Raw genomic sequence first — 19,834 nt, forward strand, 5'->3', positions numbered from 1 at the left:
CACACATATATATGTAATATATGCATTGTAATGGATTTACTTAAATTTCATTAAGAAAATTGCAATATTGTATTTTAATTTAATATTATCCTCCCATTTTGTTTTTTGTTTTGGGGTCTGGTTTTGCTTTTGAATTTCACAATAAAAAGTAAGTTTTTAAAAAGCCGTCACAGAAAGAACAGTGCCGGTTGCATTCTGAGGCTGCAGCACTGACCTTGGAAGCCTTCGCAGGCATCAGAAAGGCAGCATTCCATTGGGTAGGGAAGGGCCAGGCCCCACCAGCCGTCTCCTCCCATCAAAAGTGACTGGGCCAGAAAGGCTTAGAGATCCATCTAGCTGAGGGTGGGGGTGGTTGGAGAAGCAGGGAGAGAGGCAGAATTTCCTTCCTCCTCTTCCCACCCTGCCATCACCAGGGCAGACGTTACTCAAGAGCCTCTGAGAACAGAGCATTCCACCTTGTGCAAACAGCCCTTCATCTGTTCGAGTCTTGTAACCCCCTCTAAGGACTAGCAATGGATCAGGTTGTCAGTGTAAACCACCCGGACAGCTTTGGCTATTTGGTGGTATAAAATGAAATTAATAATACAATAGTAATATGGTAACTAATCTTCTTTATTTAAAACATTCAATGCCAATCCCAAACTGTCCATGGGTTTTGCTTTTTAAAGAAGAAAAGCACAGGTGAGATTCATTTCCCTTCGTTTAGGAAGATGAGCGGCTGCTTTTGGCAACAGCAGATTCCATGGAAGATGGCACCATGTGTCCTGTCCTGGCAGGAGTCATCAAAAAGTTGTGGAAGGATCCAGGGATCCAGGCCTGCTTTGAAAGAGCATCCGAGTACCAGCTCAATGACTCAGCCGCTTAGTAAGTGAATTCTGTAGTCTGCAAGTGTCTGCGTATGTTCAGTGCCAGTTGTCCTTCACACTGAAACACTCACATCTCGGGCCAAGCTACAAATATTGCTAATTGTGTGGTTTGCCCTTGACTGCAGGAGCACATGGGGAGGCTAAAGTGCCTTTCCTTCCTAAATCAGGGTCCCCATTCAAATGCAAGTTCATGAAATATTCAAGGACATGTCACACAATGAATATCACACGTAGTTTGGCCGTTAGAAATCATGTTACTAAATTTGATCCGAACTTCAGGATAGTGTCTTTGTTGATTTGATCCTTACGTTGCAATGCCCTGCCTTGCCGCAGAACACCCCCCTGCCCCTGTCTGACTCACAGGCCCTAATGTGTTGACTTCCAAGGTCTGTGCAGGAGCCTGAGAGATCAGCTGGATGCTCTTAGAATACTCTCACTGGTAGAAACCCAGGGAGCATTCTGTCTCACATCCCATCACCATGTTAGCTCTAAGCATGTTGCAGGTAAATACCTGCATGGATCTTCAGTATAAGGGTGTAGCTTGTATATCGATTCACCGATGCTGATGCCCAACACTATTATTTTAATGTCACCGCAGAACCAAACAAAGAAATAGCCAGCATGTATTCTTTGAAAGACATATGCTGATTTCCTCCTCTAAATGTTCCTTTAGATGCAATAATAGTGCATAGGGATATATTTTATATAATTGACTTTCCCTGTGGCACAGAGGTGGGCAACCTGTAGCCCTCCAGATGTTCTGGTCCCTATGGCACCAATCAGCCCGAGCAGAACACCCAGTGGTGCAGAGTCAAGAGAGCTATGGCCCTCTGGATGTTCTAGCCTACGCGTCTCTACCCCCAGTGCAGTACGCCTTGCCTCAGTGTACTGGTCATCAGGATCCACCTGCTTGCCTGAGTCTTAATTCTGGCTTGTGGTGCTTGTGCATGTAGGTTGTATTGGCCTGCCACTGCCCACCAACTCATGCCACCAGACTGCCAGGCCATGCTCCAGCCTCACTCACCCATGCATAGGTATGTTCCTGGAACATATTGGTGGGTATGCCATTCTTAAGCCATTCTTAATCCCTCTCTTTCTCTGATTTCTGTAGCTATCTCAATGATCTGGACAGGCTAACAGCTCCTGACTATGTTCCAAATGAGCAAGATGTCCTTCGCTCAAGAGTAAAGACAACGGGGATTATTGAGACCCAGTTTTCTTTCAAGGACTTGAACTTCAGGTATTAATGTTTCCTTTCCTTCCACGTTTCATGGGTATGCATATGGTTTCAGATCAGGGCCAAAGCGGTGTGCCTCATGCTGGATCTGGAACCGGAATGGATTTAAAGGCAGTAGAAGATTTTGGTGTGGCAGCCATGACACAACCAGCAACCAGAGCCTCCCCCAAATCAATGGGGAGCCATGCAGTTCTTCTAGTGGTGTTGCTTCAAAAGCTCTTCAGAAGCCATGATAGACTAACTTTCTAGACATGTGCTGTCAGGCTGATGGGGAGAAAAACAATGTCAGGTGCTGCAAAGAGCCCTGCTGAGTTCTGGCTGAATGTCTAGTCGCTCTCAGTTGCTTTAAATAGTATGGGTGTGCTCTGGAGGTTGCTTCCAATCACCATGCTGAGTCGTTTTACAGGCAGATCAGTGATCTCCAAACCATTAGAGGATATAGGTGGTGGGATTTGTGAAGAATATGGCCAAATCTGTGTGATAAGCTGCTCAACACAGACAGCTCACTTGCGGTGGCAACCACAAGTCTGGCCTTACCGTTGGGAGATGGCAGCAGAGATGGAGAGTTCAGGGTTCCACAGAGCCTGCTGCATGCCCTGCAAGCCACCCTGCTGTCCTCTGGAGTGGTGGAAGATGCTGTCCCATCACCAGGGAAGAAGATTCCACTGTAGTGTCTGCACATGGAACTGGAAGGAGGGGAGTCTTCTCTTTCGCATCAGGAAGCAAAATGTCTTTCCTGAGCAGATGCCATGCAGGGCAATCTAAATCCATTTCATAGTAGCGGGGAACAATGCAACAGACTGATCTGAGATCTTTCTAATATAGGTTCAGATCTGACAAATACTGGTAAAACCATTACTGGAATTCTGCAGTCATCTCTTGAGCTTAGGTCCTTTCTTCCCACTTTGCCCCTAGATCTGGCTTGTCTTGTGCTCCTTCCATAACATGGACTTGGAGCGCAATCCAGTGATGATGCCCATAAGTGCCTGAGCTCAGAGGCTAGTGCAGAGCTAAATCCTGTGCCACCCTCTTCTCCTGCCCTGCATTTTCATTAGACAAGCATCTTTGCTTGTCAAGTTGGAGCATTTTGGGGACAAAGAAGGAGGTTGGAAAGGACCTAGGATAGCTCATATCCTGGCTTCTCCAGTATCCTCCTCTTCCTGCCCTTTGAAATGCTGCCCTTTATCCCTCTTTGAGGTGGTTTTCCAAACCTTGGAGAGTAGCTAGTGCAGTTCTTCCTGTACCAGCTGTGAAGGACAGAGGAGAAGGGTCAGAGCCTTGACCTCCAGCTCTGAGGCCAGAATATTGTCTCTCATCTTGGATCTGGATATCCCAGATATCCTGTAGCCCCTCCAACAGTGTCCAGAACCATAGAATTGTCCCTCTATATAATTTATACAAGAAAGGAAAAAAGTATATCCTGTTTTTCCCCTCCAGAAAAAAGTTACTTAAAGCAGTTATCAAAATATAAAAGCAGATGCAAGCACTCGTAATGATCTGTCACTGAAAAGCAACATCAAGGACAAAGGACTCCAAAGAGCCATAACTAATAACAACTCAGTTATACTGAACAAGAACAGAATCAAAGGCTTCAGAAATGCAATCAGTGGCAAAATACACATTTATCATTCATTCCTTCCTTCTGCACAATACCATATCAAAAGGCAGCAACACTTTTCATCCATACTTAAGAGATTAAAATAAACAGTCAAGCACACATTGGAGCAAGCCAGATAAACAGCAAAAAGGTAAACCTCAGCATGGCACACTAAAACCCTCTTTAGCCAAAGGCAGCCCCAGATCTTCATCACTGAGCAGAGAATCTTAAGGACATCAAAAGGAAGACAAGCCATGTGCCTGGAGGATGAGGTTCCACAACCCATGTGCTGCCGCTGAAAAGCCCTTCTCTCGCACACTCTCCACTACTTTTGCCTCAAACAGCAATGGGACGTGCAAGTAGGACACAAAACTTATTCAAAGAACAGGCAGAAACATATGGGAAGAGATGATTCTTCAAGAAGTTTGGTCTGAAGCCATTTGGGGCTTTAAAAGTAATGACCATTACCTTGAATTTCACACAGAAATAAACAGGCAGACAATGCAGCAGATCCAGAACATGCATGTCTGATGCTTAGGTATAGCCTAAAGTGCCTGATCTTGCCTAATCGCAGAAGCTAAGCAGGGTTGGGCCTGGCTGAAATCTGGATGGGTGACTTAAAATGTTGTGCACTCAGCCAAAGAGCTTCAGCTACACGTGACACAGAAATGTAAGGTAATAATAATAAGTTCTGAACAAGCCGGTCCAGATTGCCACAAGCCCTGACTTTTGTGAGGCAAGCTTTACAGACTAAATTGTTTTGCCTGCTCTGTCCTTTGTGCCATAGATCATTTCCAATTCTAATATTTGAAAAGGGGTTCTTGTTGTTAGAGGCCAAGGCAAATCAGACAATATTTGTAAAATGCTTTGCATGCTATTTACTGAATTAGGGAAGCAAATAGCAAACAAATGATATAAGAGCTGTGGATCACTTTGACATATGCTCCAGCTTCCCTGTTTTTCCAGAGACAGTTCTCCATTTCTGGCTTTTGTTCCTAGGATTTGGGTTTTGGCTGGAAACTAGGCAGCTTGGTATGAAAGTTTTGCCTCTTGTCTTCTCTGCAGTATGTTTGGCTTTCTTTTGACATCCACTGACCAAGGCAATTTGAGATAGAAAACATGTCCTCCAGCTCTAGATTATTATTAAACCACTTATTATGTAATGGCATCTGTGAGGTAGCAGTTAGAATGATGGACTGGGATTCAGAAGATCAGGGTTCTAGTCCCCATTGAGCCACAGAGTTTGCTCTGGGCCAGTCACTGACTCTCATCCTCAGCTACCTCACAGGGTTGTCATGAGGATAAAATTGAGAGGTGGGGACCATGGAAGCAGCCTTGGGTTCCTTGCAAGAGGAGTATGTATGTATGTATGTATGTATGTATGTATGTATGTATGTATAATATAAATGTGTTCATCAAAACAAATATAGTAACAATAATAATGCATGTTGAATGCTAGCTGATCTAATCCTGACAGACCCAATGCCACACCCAATAAGCCCCTCCTATTTGTGCTGTGCCATCCAAGAGCATCAGAGAGCTGTGGCAGCCCAGGATTCTCACAAGATCAGCAGCTTTTCCGTGAGTAAAGCAGGGGCACCGCACACAATACATGGGGAGCAGCTGTGAAAAATGGCCATCTAAAAGTTTCGAATGAAACATTTGGGTGGGGGAATAGATGCTGATCATTTCTCTCATTTCCTAGGATGTTTGATGTGGGAGGACAAAGATCAGAGAGGAAGAAATGGATTCACTGCTTCGAAGGAGTCACTTGCATCATATTCTGTGCAGCCCTCAGTGCCTATGACATGGTCTTAGTAGAAGACGAGGAAGTGGTGAGTCAGAAGAGCAGATGAGAGAGGGAGAGAGGTGCCACGGGAGAAAGATTTGCTATGCTTGGAAAAGATTTGAGGTAGCTTTAGATGCTTTGTTAAGAGGATTGTTCATATTCCCTGCCCTAATAAGCTTGGAGAGGTTCATCCAAAAAAGGTCTACCTCCCTAATAGGAAAAGTGCATTACAATCAAAGTGACAGATAGTGGTGGCATATAATAGCCAACTTTTCTGCATTTTCACAGAACAGAATGCACGAAAGCCTCCATCTGTTCAACAGCATCTGCAACCACAAGTACTTTGCTACCACTTCTATTGTGCTGTTTCTAAACAAGAAAGATCTATTCCAAGAAAAGATAGCAAAAGTCCATCTCCGTGTCTGCTTTCCAGACTATGAAGGTCAGTGCTGGCTCAAGTTTTCCCGGGGCCCTGGGCAAGACACCCAACTCCCTTCTAAGCCTGCCTTCTCACCATCACCTCTAAAGGTGCTTCACCTTCCTTCGCATCACCACCGTCACCAGCTGCTCTTGTTCCTCCCCCTCTTTCTCATCTTTGCTCCCTCTTGCTTGCCTGACTGCTCTTCCTCCTCCTCTCCACTACAGTTGTTTTATAAACTCCAGACACCGGCACACACTTCTGTGGCCACACTTAGGAGGGGCGGGGAGAAGATGCTCTATTAAATAACAGATTGCAAAAGGATAGTTTTTGGAAAGCGAAGCAAATACGTCTGCTTACTAGTTGTCTGTGATTTGTCTATGTGAATAAAAAGAGATTTCTGGCTTGTCCTGACAAGAAGTTCAGAGACATTTTGACGTGCTGTGAAGAGTTCATGCATGACACATTGCTTGAGTCAGTCTTTGGATTCTGAATCAGACACTTAATGGAAGGGCACGGTTTTAAAGTCTGGCATGCTCTTTGGACAGTTTCTTTTGTCTTCTTCCAACTAGGTCCAAACACCTTTGAAGATGCAGGGAATTACATCAAGAACCAGTTCTTAGACCTTAATATAAGAAAAGAGGACAAGGAGATATACTCCCACATGACCTGTGCTACAGACACTCAGAATGTTAAGTTTGTGTTTGATGCTGTGACCGACATAATCATCAAGGAGAATCTGAAGGACTGCGGGCTGTTCTAGCTCTTTCTCCTTTCCTGCTCCTTTTTACCATTTCTTCTCTCTTTCTCTCTCTCCCTTACGGTCTCACTTTCCCTTGGATGTTTCCAGTTGAGGCCACAAATGTATGCACACTTCCAGGAACACCCCAGTCAGACTTCCTTCTGACTAAACACAGAGAGAATCAACCTGTAAAAGGAAAGGATGAGATGTGGAAATGATATTCGGAACACCAGGGCTTTGGAGCTAGCTAGCAGGACTGGCACCAGCGATTGGCAGGCCCACAGCCACCACCAGCCCGCAGTGGGGCGCTTCCTTCAGGCTTTCCTGCTGCTGCTGGAAGGAGTACTTTTGAATGGGGGCTGAGCTGGCACCTTGCTCTGACCCACAGTGGCTTCCCATCATTTGCGATTGCTCCAAATGTGCTGCGAAGGAAACATGTCCTAGAAGCAGCCAGACTGGGGTAGGAACCTTTTCTGCACTAGGTCTGGGACTTCCAACACGGTTTCCATGGGCACCAGCAGGTCCATAGACTCCTCCGCAGGCTCCCTGTCTTTCCTGTCTTTCTTTTTATTTCTGAAGTGTTTTAATTGCTAGCTTTTTAAAACTATGATGCTGCCATGCTACCAAACAATGTGCTGCATTCCAGTGGCGCCTTTGCTTTGGTTCAGAAATTAGCTTTGTATTTTGGAGCTCAGATTCCACATCTGCCTTCTACTTAAGTTATTGGCCAAGTTATTTATCTTTTTGTTTGTCTTCTGGGATATTAGTATTTTGTGATTGCTTATATGACTGTGCAACCCCACTTCCTGTGGTAACCATTTTGTGACAGCACCCACAACATGCTCTCAATATTCCAAATGTGTCCCAGGACCTCCACGGCTCTCCATCCAGGGCAACCCCTAATGCTGAGCCCACTAGCTACTGTGTTTGCATTAAATTGCTTGTTAGCACAGCCAAATTTGGCAAACTCAGCAGAAAACAGGCACAGCTTTCTTCTTCTCTTGATGACTTGGTCTTGAATATATCCATGATTTTATTTATTTATTTAAAGTTTTTATATGCCATCCTAATACTAAGAAGTCTCTGGATGGCTTACAAGATCATGCCTTTTGACCCTTGCTGAGAATTTTGGTTTGCTTTTCCCTATAGGGATAGGGATATTGCAATCTTTCTTTTGTCTCAATTCTGTTATCTAAAATACCGTGATTGATATAAACCAACCAGCCCCAAACATTTCTGTTGGCAGATGTGTTCACACTACTGCCTCATGCTCTCTAAAATGCTGACATACCATTTTGATTGTCATGTTTCATTGACATTAATTAGGCTTATGTATTAAGGGAACAATCCTATCAATGTTAAGCACTTATACATCCAATTGATTTCAGTGGGAGCTTTCCTATCAAAATCCACTTGACTTAAATGTTGGCTCCATCATGTCAAAATCTGTTTCTTGCAGATAAAAGAAGTAAATTGTTCCTGACAACATTCTTTTTGGATACTTAAGTGGCATCACAAGCACTCTGATAAAAATGTTTGTGATACTATCAAGGGGATTAATAGAATAACAATAAAGAACATTTTAGGGAATCCTATTGATTGCAACAGACAAAAAGCAAACCACCCAGAAAGCTAGCTGGCAAATCTTCTGATATCTGTATTTATTCATTTGAAATGCAATGCCTTGCATCTTTAAACAGAAAATCAAAGCAGCTTGCATCAATACAAATGTATTCAAATGCCTTTACCATACCAAAAGCTTGTTTGGATAACCAATTTTTCATGTGTTGACAAATGGACAATGGACCTTGGAGTGAGACAGAGAAAATGCTGTTTCATGTTCTTGTAGATCTTACATTAGACTGAAATATGAAGTAGCAGGTCCACAGAGAGAGACGTGATCTCTAAGGTGTGCAGAACCTGGGCTTTGAATTGGGACTTCAAAAAGTTAAAAATAGCCTCTTAAATTGAGTTCAGAAGCTTGTAGGAAATCAGAGCAGTCACTTGAAAGTCAGTGCAGCCATCTCAGCAAAGGATGAATTGCTTCATTCTGCACATTTAGTACTTCCTGCACACCCTTCAAGGACAACTCCAGACAACGTATATTACAGTAGCCTATGCTTGAGTTACAGATGCTTTGACAAAAATAGCTAAGTCTTTGTTCTCTAGAAAAGGTTGATGTTAAGCCATACACAACACTCAACTCTGGCGAACATCCAACTCTCTGGGTGTAAGGCCAAATCCAGATTCACCTGATCCTCTGTAGGGAGGAAAAAATTTCAGGGAGATTTCTCTTTCACAAGCTAAAGATCCTAGATCCTTTCCTCCTTCTGGATTCCCCTTAAAGTGGCTTGTCCCCATTGGTAGTACCAAAAACACTCAGCAGTGCTTTAATAGGGCGGTTGCTCTCTGGGAGCGGCTGAGAGTGAAAAAATGAGCTGGTTGTCAACAGCATCCAGTTCCCACCTCATTCTGAAATTTCAGATTATCATTCCCAGCAGCTTCATATAAAGCAGGGTGGACAACACACCCAGCCACTTGTCAGTGTGGCCATCCCTGGCCACTTTTACATTTTTGTTTATGTTTACGTGCAGAAAGTCACAGTTTGGCATTTTCAGTCTAAATGTGTCCATTCTAAGCTGCCACTCTGCCAAATTTCATCTGGAATCTGAGCTTTCCCTCTTTTTTGCAATTTTGAGAGACTACAACACTTGACAGGTTAGGAGATGACAAAAATTGGCATTTGCATTGCCAGAAGTTGCCACCCCTCATCTACATATAAATAGCAATGCATTGCCCAGGAACAGCATCTTTGGTTCCTGAGGTAGGCTAGGGACCAAACAGAGCTGCCCATCTATATAAAGGACTATTCTGAATGACCTTTGAACATACTGATGTGTCAGTCTATTGATGCATCAACAGGTATGAACTTGTTCAAAAATGATTATTTCATCAAATTCTCGACTACCAGGCTAGTAGATAATAGGAAATCGTACACCCAGCTTGTTCTGTAAATTGAACAGGCAATGCAGTGGTATAGATTTCCAGGATTCTGGCAGCCAAGAAGACTGACTGAAGAGTAAAGCTATTGCAGGTGCTTCAGCATGCACATTAAATCCATCAACACTGGCAGATGGAGGAATTTCAGCAACAGTTCTGCACATCAAATTAGCTAGGGCATATGCTGGGTGTATGCAGCAAGGGGAAGGGGGTCCAGATATTAAGCTGTTTGCTCAGTGTATGATTCAAAATATTAGGCTCACTAATTTCTTCTTACTAAGTTCTCTCTAGTTTCAGTGCAAACACTTTCCCATGGTTGGTTGGATGATGCTTCAGAAAGGGTGGTTTCAAAGGTTCCCAACTAGAACATCATGTTGAAATTGGGCAATACCTTAAGAAATGGTGCTGGCTGCATTTAGTCCATAGCAATCCAGTTTTGGAGCCCATGTTTGCACCCCTGCATTCAGGGATGCAGAATGAGGGCATTGTGCATCTTAGACCTCACCTTTATCCACATCAGTGCTTAGGCACCTATCACTGTCCCGATGTTACTAGATCACAGCATGGCAGGGCATCTATCAGAGTTAGCCAACTGATAACTGAGCTAACCAGAGTGGCCCTGCAAACTTCGGAATTTTGGGTAAATTCATGAGGGAGAAAGGGTTAATAGCACATGTACCTCCGTAAGATGACAATGTTTCTACACCTCCAGGGAGAGGGGAAAGAAAGAGTGGGATGTCTGAACTTTTCCTTCTAATTTTAATCACACTCAATTATAGATAACTAGAAATAATAATACATTTGCTGAACCATTTGCATTTCATTTGAAATGACATCAAAGAAGGCTGCAGAAAAGCTGGGCTTTAGAGAAGAGAAAAACAGAATATGCCCATATTACCACAGATATTACGAAATATCTTTTCTGTATAATGAGTTCAAAGCACTTGATTAAATGACACAAAAATGGAGCAGAGCTAAAATCCCTGCTGTGTTAATAGACGTAACATTCCCAAAGCCTTAAGCCTGGTTTGCACATTCACTTCCATGCGTCGATTTCTCTGCCCTTGATTTCTGTCCATCTAGTAATTGGCACCTGAACTGATCACACTGAAAAACATTACAATTGATCTGATGTGAGTTGATATGAGGATCCTACCTGTGATTGCATTTTCATGCTCACATCATCCACAGCAAGTTGCACATTGGATAAGCATCTTGGAGCCAGCCGTAAAAGAGAGGCACACACATTGGACGATTTGATGCGCATTTGCTCCAAACTTTGTCCCACAGATCTGACACCCAGATGTGTATTTATTTATTTATTTATTTATTTATTTATTTAATATTGAGATTTATAGCCTGCCTTTTTCCTACCAAGGGCTCAAGGCAGCTTACATCTCCTCCTCCATCTTATCCCCACAGCAACAACCCTGTGAGGTTGGTTGGGCTGAGAGTCTGTGACTGGCCCAAAGTCACCCAGTTGGCTCCATGGCTGAGCAGGGACTAGATCCCAGATCACCTGAGTCCCAGTCCCATGCTCTTCACCACTGCACCACACTGGCTCTCTCAGTGTTCTGCTCCACTGGACAGTATGCTCTGATGTTGCCCTCTAGGCCTGGTATTTATAATTGCATGTATCTGTTAGGAACCGATCAGGTCCTGATGTGGTGCTTGGTTTGTACCAGCTCCTCCATCATTTGGAAGAAACCTCCATGTTGCTTGCCTACCGTTGCTTTGGATTGTCACCTTGGACTAACCTTGCATCATTTTTTCACCTCACCAATTAATTCATTGCATCGTATCTTATTTCATTCATCCAACTCATCAACTCACTATCCTCAAGTATTTAGTGCCTGTTCTGTATTTGTGAATTGCTTATGTTGGATTTCAATAAAGGTTGATCTTGAGCCTCACAGCAGTGGACCAGCTGTGAGTTTCACTGTCTGGAAAGACACACAGCCCTAGGTCTGTGGAAGCCAGAACACCAGTTGTATGGGCATGGGTGCTCCACCAGACTCTGAAAAGCCACAATGAGTTGCATCTGTGGCCAAATGTAAGGCAGAAACAACTCTTTAACAAGGTAATAGCATCAGAAAATCACTGGATAGATAGGGAAATAATGTTGACCGGAGATCTTAACATTGGGAGGATCCAAATTTAATCCTTCTTATTGCAGACTTATTGAAATCAAGGAGACTCAGTTATTATTTTATTATACTTATGCCCCCACCTTTTCCTTTTGCAAGAAGCCCAAAGTAGCTTTCCTAGCCCTTCTCCTCTTTTCCATTTTATCCTCACAACAACCCTGTGAAGTAGGCTAGGTGGTGCATTGGCAACTGGCCCAAAGTCACCCTCTGAGCTTCATGGCTGAGGAGAAACTAGAACCTGGTTTTCCCAGATCCCCAGTCTAATACCTTAACCACTACACCATAGGGCAATATTCAGCAAGGAGCAAAAGTTACCTGAAATGAAATGGAATGGGATGCAGCAAAAAACTGGTTTGCAGGTTTCTATGCAGCCTGAATTTAAGCAAGTTTGCCTAGAAGAAAGTCTCAGTGAGTTCAGCATGGCATACCTCAAGTAAGTGTATCAAGAATCACAGCCCCATCAGAAAGCAATGTATACATTAATGAATGTACAAGGCCTAGCCACATGAGGGCATGCTGGCATCATTTACATTGTTTTGCTTACATACAGTTCTCGATTATTTTGGCACCATCAGCAGCTGTTGCAATGCGACGATATGAGTATGTTTTAAAAGATCAGAAATAGTAAACCGTTTAGCAGTGGGCTACAAATGCTTCCAGCTTTTGCTGTTTGCTGAGAATTGTTTACACTCCTAGCAGCACCGTCGTTGTCCTACACAGCTTCTATCATTTGATACAGGGGCATACTCCTGGAAAATGGGCAACCCGATCCATGCAGGCTTACCTGGAGAGAAGCCCTGCTGTGTTCAGTGGGCCCTGCTCTCAAGTAAGTATGCACAGCACTGTAGCCTTGTCCACATGGAAATCGCTGGGATTTCATAACTGCATCAGCCCATCCAATTGCTATTGATGAGCTATGGGCTCAGTCCACTGCAAGTAACCCTGCGGTGCTGCCCCAAACAGGGCTCCTTCCCTGCCTTTGTAACCCTGTTTTGGCATCCCTTCTCTCTTTTTTTAATATCCAAGGTTGGGGGCTCAAAAATGAATGTGGCTCTGGTCTCTCTTTATCTCTGAGAGGGCCTAGCTGGGTGACGTTGTCCTAAACAAGGCTCAGAAATGTGGTGTTGGTGGAGTAGGACTCGTAAAGCCTGCCTTAAGATGAAAGGGAAGTTTTACAGACTGCCACATTCTTCATTGGACCAGATTCTGATCCAGAAAAGAATTCCCAACGTTTTGCCTGACCTGCTGTCCCTGCACAGTGCACACTCGTGAAAGTGCCTTAGCAGAGCACCTTTGCATTTCCCTTAAAAAGGCTGAGAAGCTCCTTCCTTCCCTTGAATTGCTCCCTCGTGCTCCTACCAGCAGACTGTGGGAACTGGTCCTGCTGTTTTCGAAAAAGGAAAGCAGATGAAAGGGAATGGGAATGGGAATGGTTGCAGTGGAAGGGAAAGAAATGTTGTGAACTAGTCCCTTCCCTCTTTCCTTCTGGTTACCAAACTCAGGGTGATGCTTTGAGGTGCAGTTCTTTTACTGAAACTTAACAGATTACAGTATATGTACAGGGCACTGTAGTATGAATTCTGGATGCCTTCTAACCAAAGTTGAGGGAGGGTTAGTGTTAAACCTAACCTAACCCTAGCTCAGTAGCCAAGGCTCTCTGGGCAGTCAGCAAAAGTTGAACACACACACACACACAAGATTACTTTAAAACCACAAAATTGTTAGAGCCGTTGTAAATGAATCAGCATAGAAGCAAGGCATCCGTACAGAAGAAAATGCAATGAAATTGCAGTTTAAACGTTAAACTGGTAAGATTCTGGGAGAATAAAAAGGTCTTCACATGCTGTGAAAAAAGCATTCAGAGTAGGTGCCAGGCACACCTCTTCCACAGCTGGGGTGCCTCAACCAAAAAGGCCCTGGTACCAACCTCACTTCCTTTGGAGGGGGCTCCTGATGAAGGACTTCTCAAGATGACCTCATGGTCTGGGCAGGTACTTAAGTGACAAGGTGATCCTTCAGATTACCTGCCCCCGAGCCATTTAGGACTTTAAACATCAGTACTAGCACTTTGGATTAGGCCCAGACTTGAACCTGCAGCCAGTGTAACTGGAAGAGGACTTGAGTAATGTGTTCTCATGAGCCAGTCCCCATTAACAGTCTTGCTGCCCTGTTTTGATCAACTGAAGTCTCCAGGCCATTTTCAAAGGCAGCCCCACATGCAGCGCATTGCAGTAATTCAAAGAAGAGGTTACCAAAGCAAGGATAGCTGTAGCTGGGCTCTCCCTGCTATTCAAGAATCCTGCTTTAAACTCTAACTGTTCTGAAATTAACAAGCTCCTATTCCCATGTTGCCCATTCTGAAATCACTTCTTTCAAAAATGCAAAGTATAGCACCATTATTGACAATATGATATAAATATAGCTCTGAGATCATATTTTTAACCAACAACTACAACCAGAGTTCACATTTTAACAAGAGAACATCACAGCCCTAAAAGGACTTCAGCTGGACTCTGGGAATTTAAGTAATGATTGTTACAAAACCAAAATATCACCTTATTGGGGATTCAGTCCAGCAACCTGTAAGACAGAAAATGTGCGTTGCCAGGGTGCTTTTAATGCCTGCAACTCCTGGGCCAAGAAGAACACCAAGACTTTAAATCAAACTGCTTGAGGTCTGGAACCTGTGAACCTGTCCAATGGGAATGGGAACAAGAAAGAAAGCAGGAAGGAAGGAAGGAAGGAAGGAAGGAAGGAAGGAAGGAAGGAAGGAAGGAAGCGAGCGAGCAAGCAAGCGAGCAAGCAAAAAGGTCTGTAGATGTGCTACACATCCACTGTGTGTGCACCTAAATTCCATATATAAAAGTCTGAAACACACCTATACCGACATAGACTATCTTTGATTCTGGTGTGCTCTTTTGTGGGGATGTTTCTTGCTTAGAGAGTGCCTGCTTCACATGCTGAAGGTCCCTGTTTTGATCACTGGCATCTCCAGATGGGAGCACCTGAGTACCTGGAGAGCAGCTGCCAGTCAGTGTCAACAATGGAAGGCCAGATGGACTGTGGGTCTGATTCTGTATAAGTGTTTTCAGCCCATTCCTATAAACCTCGAGTATGATAAAACATAAAGTCTTGCAACTTTTTGGAAGCTTTTCTGATACCCCAGCATGAAAATATTTCCTCATTCTTTTTTTTTTCCTCACAAGACCTCAGTGTTTACATCTGGTGCTGTGATTTCGGAGGCTTTTGATGCTCTTCTTTGATGTCATGTTAATGTCCAGCAGAGCACAGTGGCAGCCCAAGGCCTCCATCATGCTGTGGCAAGCAGGAAGCACCTCTTTGTTGTCAATACGCAGCAGAACAAGCTCAGGCTTTTGCAGAGCATCACTGTGAACTCAGCTGAGTGGATTAAATAATAACCCTTTTAACCAGTGCCAGAACAACTGGCTTGCTCCGTGTAATCAAGAGAAAGATCCCTTTCTGTGCCAGTTTCCCCATCTTCCTCCTAAACAGCTTTGGGAATGTAATACATTCGAATCACTGAGAACTAGAATGTGGGATCTGAACTCCAGAGACCCACATCCAGCTCCATCTTAGCCCTGAAACTTACTGTTTGCCCTTGGATCAATCACCATCATTCAGCCCAGTCTATCACCACAACATTGTTGGGTGAACAAAATGGGATTCATTTATTTATGTGTGCGTTAGGTAATTTTTCAGGACTGCTGGGTTTTATTGAAAGTTACTTTAATTGCTTTTTTAAATTATTGCTTTATACAAAAGGTATATCATAGCTTGGTGTTTATTTCCTGTCAGCCACTGTGGGAGGGCTTCTCATCGATATTTAAAAATCAGCATTTAAAGTAACATTTATATCCTGTTCGACCTCATGATCACATAGTAGCTTACAGCAGCTTCATTTTTGAAGTTAATAGTTTGTCTCCAAGAAGCCTGCATTCTAAGAAAACAACATGGCTAGGGTCAGGCAGCGTAATCGAGTGCTGATGCGGGGACAGCAGCTCCAGAATATTTTCAGAACAGGCTCGAAGTTGTCATCATATGAAGCACCACGTGAACTGATGGATCCTTCTTGTTCCAGCAAGTGAATAAAGCAATGATGAGGCATTCAAGCTCAACTAAGGTCGCTGACAGAGTAAAGAAGAAGTTAGAGAACAAGGAAAATCATCAAGCGGAGTTGAATTTTCTTTGATGGGGTTCTCATTTCATGCTAGCATTGTAACTGGTAGCCCTTTTTTGGCAAGTTCATTTGCAGTTCTAATTAAAAGCGAATGGTTGCATTCTAGTTGACGGAAGATCTTTTTGTTAAGTAAGCGTAGCAGGTATCACGGTGCTTACTCCCAGGAAACTACACCTAGGATTGCAGTCATACTGATACTAATCCATGAAGATTATGCTCCATGCTGCTGCTCTTGTGTGCAGGAGTGTGTGTGTGTAATTGCGGGGGGGGGGTGTTGTTTGTGAATGTACACAAAGAAGTGATAAATTCCCCCAATTCTGAACAATCCACTACTGGGGACAAAAGACCAATGTATGTGCTTGCTTGATATACCACTTACTATCTTAAAAATATCTGTGAGTGCTTCAGTGGTCATAAACCAATTTTGCAAACAAAAAATTGTTTAAAAAAACAGAACTATGATGCTCTTACGAAAAAGGCACAGGTTGCCTTGCCCTGAATCAGAGCACAGCCCAGTTGGTCCAGCATCATTAACACTAATGCAGGGGATTTCAAGCAACAGCTTTTTCACCTTCCTGAAGATGCCAATGGTTGAAGCAGGGACCATCTAGGTGCAGGCCTGGTGCTCTCTACCACTGAGCTATGCCCAAGGAACTGCGCTTTTGCTCAGGGCCTCTCTGTTAAAAAGCCTATAGAGTACGTTGGCCAGGGCAGGCAAGGGAGTAAAGCTCCATATCAGATGTGGTGGTCATGCTGCCTCTGCAGACAGATCTTCTGCCCCTGTAGACAGATCTTCTGCTCTAGCTAGAGCTCCATTCTCAGGCCCTGGAATAAGTGGTGTAGTTTTGTAATGTTATACCCTGGATTTAATGGTCTCCTATCTCCATTTTATGCGAGAATGGGTATTCTTTCACCTATTTCAGAATATGATAAGCCATCCTTTCTCTGTTTGGGACCATCCTGCTGATCATCCCAAATTCCTGCCCTGATGACAGGAGCAGGAACAATGGCCAGTGGAGCTGTGGAGAGAAGTGGCATAGATTTGGACAGGCTGGGCAGGAACAGAAGTGAGCTGGTTCCATCCCTGCTGGGGGAGGAGTGGGGGCTTCAGATCCAAGAAAGGTGACAGGGAAGTAGCAAAGGACCGCAATGGACACGCCGCCCACAAAGTGCCATTAAGTACCAAAGCAACCAGAAGCATTTCCCATAGTGATATTTTTAGGCCCCCATAATTATAGCAAGGCAGGTGTCACTTGTGTTTAGCATATTTAGTTTCACCTCCGATTTTTTAGGATTGAAATGGAAGATTCGGTCAAACAGAACTGTGTCAACCCTCTTGCTAGGGCTACCAAAACTGAATACATATGCATGGCCCTTAGCAAAATGTGATGGCATTCAGATTACAGCAGCTTGTGATGGAATGAAATATTGTTTATATGATACGGATCATGTTTCTCCGATGGAAGACTTGCAAGGTTGACTGAAGCTCATGTTTTAGAATGGCATCTCACAAGTTGATTTCTTTTATTCTACTCTCTAAAACCAGTTTTTCAAACTGAATTCAGAATTACTCCCTGAGGCCACCTATGTGATACAGCAATTTCAGTTTTATATTCTCAGGATCAAACTGCACATTATATTCAATAGATAGTAGCCACCCTGTACTTTTTCTTGACTGACAAGAAAGAAAGTGGAGACCTGAGTTGGATTGGGCTACCCCATGCCCAGAGGCAAGGTTTGACCTCGCCCCTTCCCAGCTGCCTCTATTTCAAGATCCATCTATTCTGCATAAGGATCTTCTTTAAGCCTCCATTAGCTGTGTGACCAGGGAGCTATCTGGCTACTGGTGAGTAAAATTACACAGGATTCAGTGTTCAGATGCATCCTCTCCAGATACTGCAGGGACATCTTTTAATTTTCTTTTCTTTTTTCTTCCTTTCTTCCTTTTCCTTAGTTTTATGAAAGTGTTTCTTTATGTTGGCCTATTATGTATTGTTTTAATTATTGTATTATTATATTGCGATTTTAATGAATTGTAAGCCATCCTGAGCCGTTTATTGGAAAGGGCAGGATAAATTTTCCTAGGGCAAAACATGGCTTAGGGAGGCTTAGGGAGGCCAAGTAGTGTGGATATGTCAGTCATTGGCAACTCACAAGTTCAGAAACTGATCTCTCTGCCCAAATCCTGCCAGAATCAATGAGCACAGGAGACAGCCAGGACCTGAGAGCAAACTGGAGGTAAATTCTCCATCTCAGGAAGTCCTTCAATAAAGGATATGCTGCTTCTCTTACTCAAAGGACACAAGCTCAGAGGGTGATCTGGAGATGTTGCACTCCGGACCTGCACTGCAATGGAGGGTACACACCATTGTTGTGAGTGTGTATCTTTTCCCCTCCTGCAAGCGCACATGAAACTGCAGCTGGGGGCATGCCACAGGGCCAGCTAGCTTGTTTTCCATGTTGAGTCACTGTGAGGAAAAATACAAACCATCTGCAACAGATCTTTTGTCCCCAACTCATTCGTCAGTGTAACGTATCATTTGTTGCAGCCACCAAAATTATAGCATGTGCAGTTGGAAACAGCTCGCCCAGAAACATTCATGAGATACAGCTTGGGACTCAAAACATTGTGAAGGGTTGCCTTAAATATAGCCAAGGGTTTCTGTTGTTGTCGCCAACCTATAATAAAGAGCCCATCTTTATGTTCTCAAATTGGAGGGTGGCCTTTGAGATGAGATGAGCTGTTGATTTACTTTATAGTGTTCTATTTAGGTATCTGGACTTACAGAGGGGGGCATCATATAGCCCAATCCTGTGCATGTTTACTCAGAAGTGGATTTTGTTGACTACCATGGAACTTCCACCTAAGTGTTCAACTTGTAGTTAGCTGGTGCAGTCAAGTCTTGCAAAGCCATGCCGTGGAAGATGGGGTGGGGGAGCATTTTGAATCCTCCTGCCCTGCCACATTGGCCCTGGAACCCTCACTAATTCTTGCACCCCAAGGTGCTGCTTCTACTTGGAGGAATTGAGAGGACAGGGAGAAAATCACCTCTCCTCTTCTGCACCATCACTTCCCGGGTATGGAAAGGGGTCCAGTAGGCAGAACCTTTCAGGACAGGAAGAGCTGGAGAAAATAGAAGGATGGATTGCTCCATTCATCCGAAGCTCAGATTTTGATCTGAGGCAGAAATGAATGTTAGGTGTCTTTTTACAAGCCTCTGAAGTTCTTTTCCAAGCCTGGCTCTGGAGAACTTTGCCAGAAACTACCCCTGAGGGCATAGTCTGCAGCTTCCAAGACCATTGTGGCCGAAAGACTGCATGTGAGGATCTGAAAATCACCGGCTTGGCTTTCATCCCAGCCATGAACTCACAAGGAAGCAAAGCACTAAACTGGGATCTTTTTTAGCTTTGGTCACCCGCCTATTTGCATCTGTGGAGAATAATTGTTAAGTGATCTCCAACATGTACTCTTGCTTTGCAAACTGAATTACACAGAGAAGGCTGCCCCCACCTGCAGCTGCCTGGATGTGCTGCAAGGTGGCTGGGAATGATGGGAGTTGCAGTCCAATGCATCTGGAGGGCACCAGATTGGGGAAAGCAGACACAGACGTTCTTGTCTGACTGTTTTTATTCAAGTAGATCTTGCAAGGCTGCCTCTAGCTCCCTGCTTTGGATTTCCCACAGATGCAGGCCAGGAATGTTGCTTTTCCTAATACTAGTACTTCCTTTGCTTGCAATGTCTCATTCTCTCTTTCTTTCTCAGTCTCGTTCTCTCTCTGCCCCCCTTCCCCTCACATACCTTGAACCCTTCACTGGAGAACTGTGGAGCACTTGCTATTT

General features: G+C 43.9%; 1 protein-coding gene across 38 annotated transcripts in view; it reads left to right on the forward strand.

Moving 5' to 3' along the window:
- Nucleotides 1–19,834, forward strand: part of LOC123019945 (guanine nucleotide-binding protein G(t) subunit alpha-3) — a 141,408-nt gene that overhangs the window by 77,737 nt on the left and 43,837 nt on the right. For 17 of the 38 annotated variants that reach the window (XM_044423151.1, XM_044423148.1, XM_044423162.1 and 14 more), the window contains 4 exons: nucleotides 707–864; nucleotides 1,978–2,106; nucleotides 5,406–5,535; nucleotides 5,778–6,344. In XM_044423151.1, coding sequence (XP_044279086.1) covers nucleotides 707–864; nucleotides 1,978–2,106; nucleotides 5,406–5,535; nucleotides 5,778–6,212 — 852 coding nt within the window. In that variant the 3' untranslated portion in view covers nucleotides 6,213–6,344. Of the gene's footprint in view, nucleotides 1–706; nucleotides 865–1,977; nucleotides 2,107–5,405; nucleotides 5,536–5,777; nucleotides 6,345–6,479; nucleotides 11,071–12,535; nucleotides 12,636–15,002; nucleotides 16,100–19,834 lie in introns of those variants that run through there. The other 21 variants (XR_006413995.1, XR_006413996.1, XM_044423153.1 and 18 more) reach the window with 14 other exon arrangements.

The sequence above is a fragment of the Varanus komodoensis genome, unplaced genomic scaffold (assembly GCF_004798865.1).
Source record: "Varanus komodoensis strain SLA01 unplaced genomic scaffold, ASM479886v1 scaffold13_3, whole genome shotgun sequence".
NCBI lineage: Eukaryota > Metazoa > Chordata > Lepidosauria > Squamata > Varanidae > Varanus > Varanus komodoensis.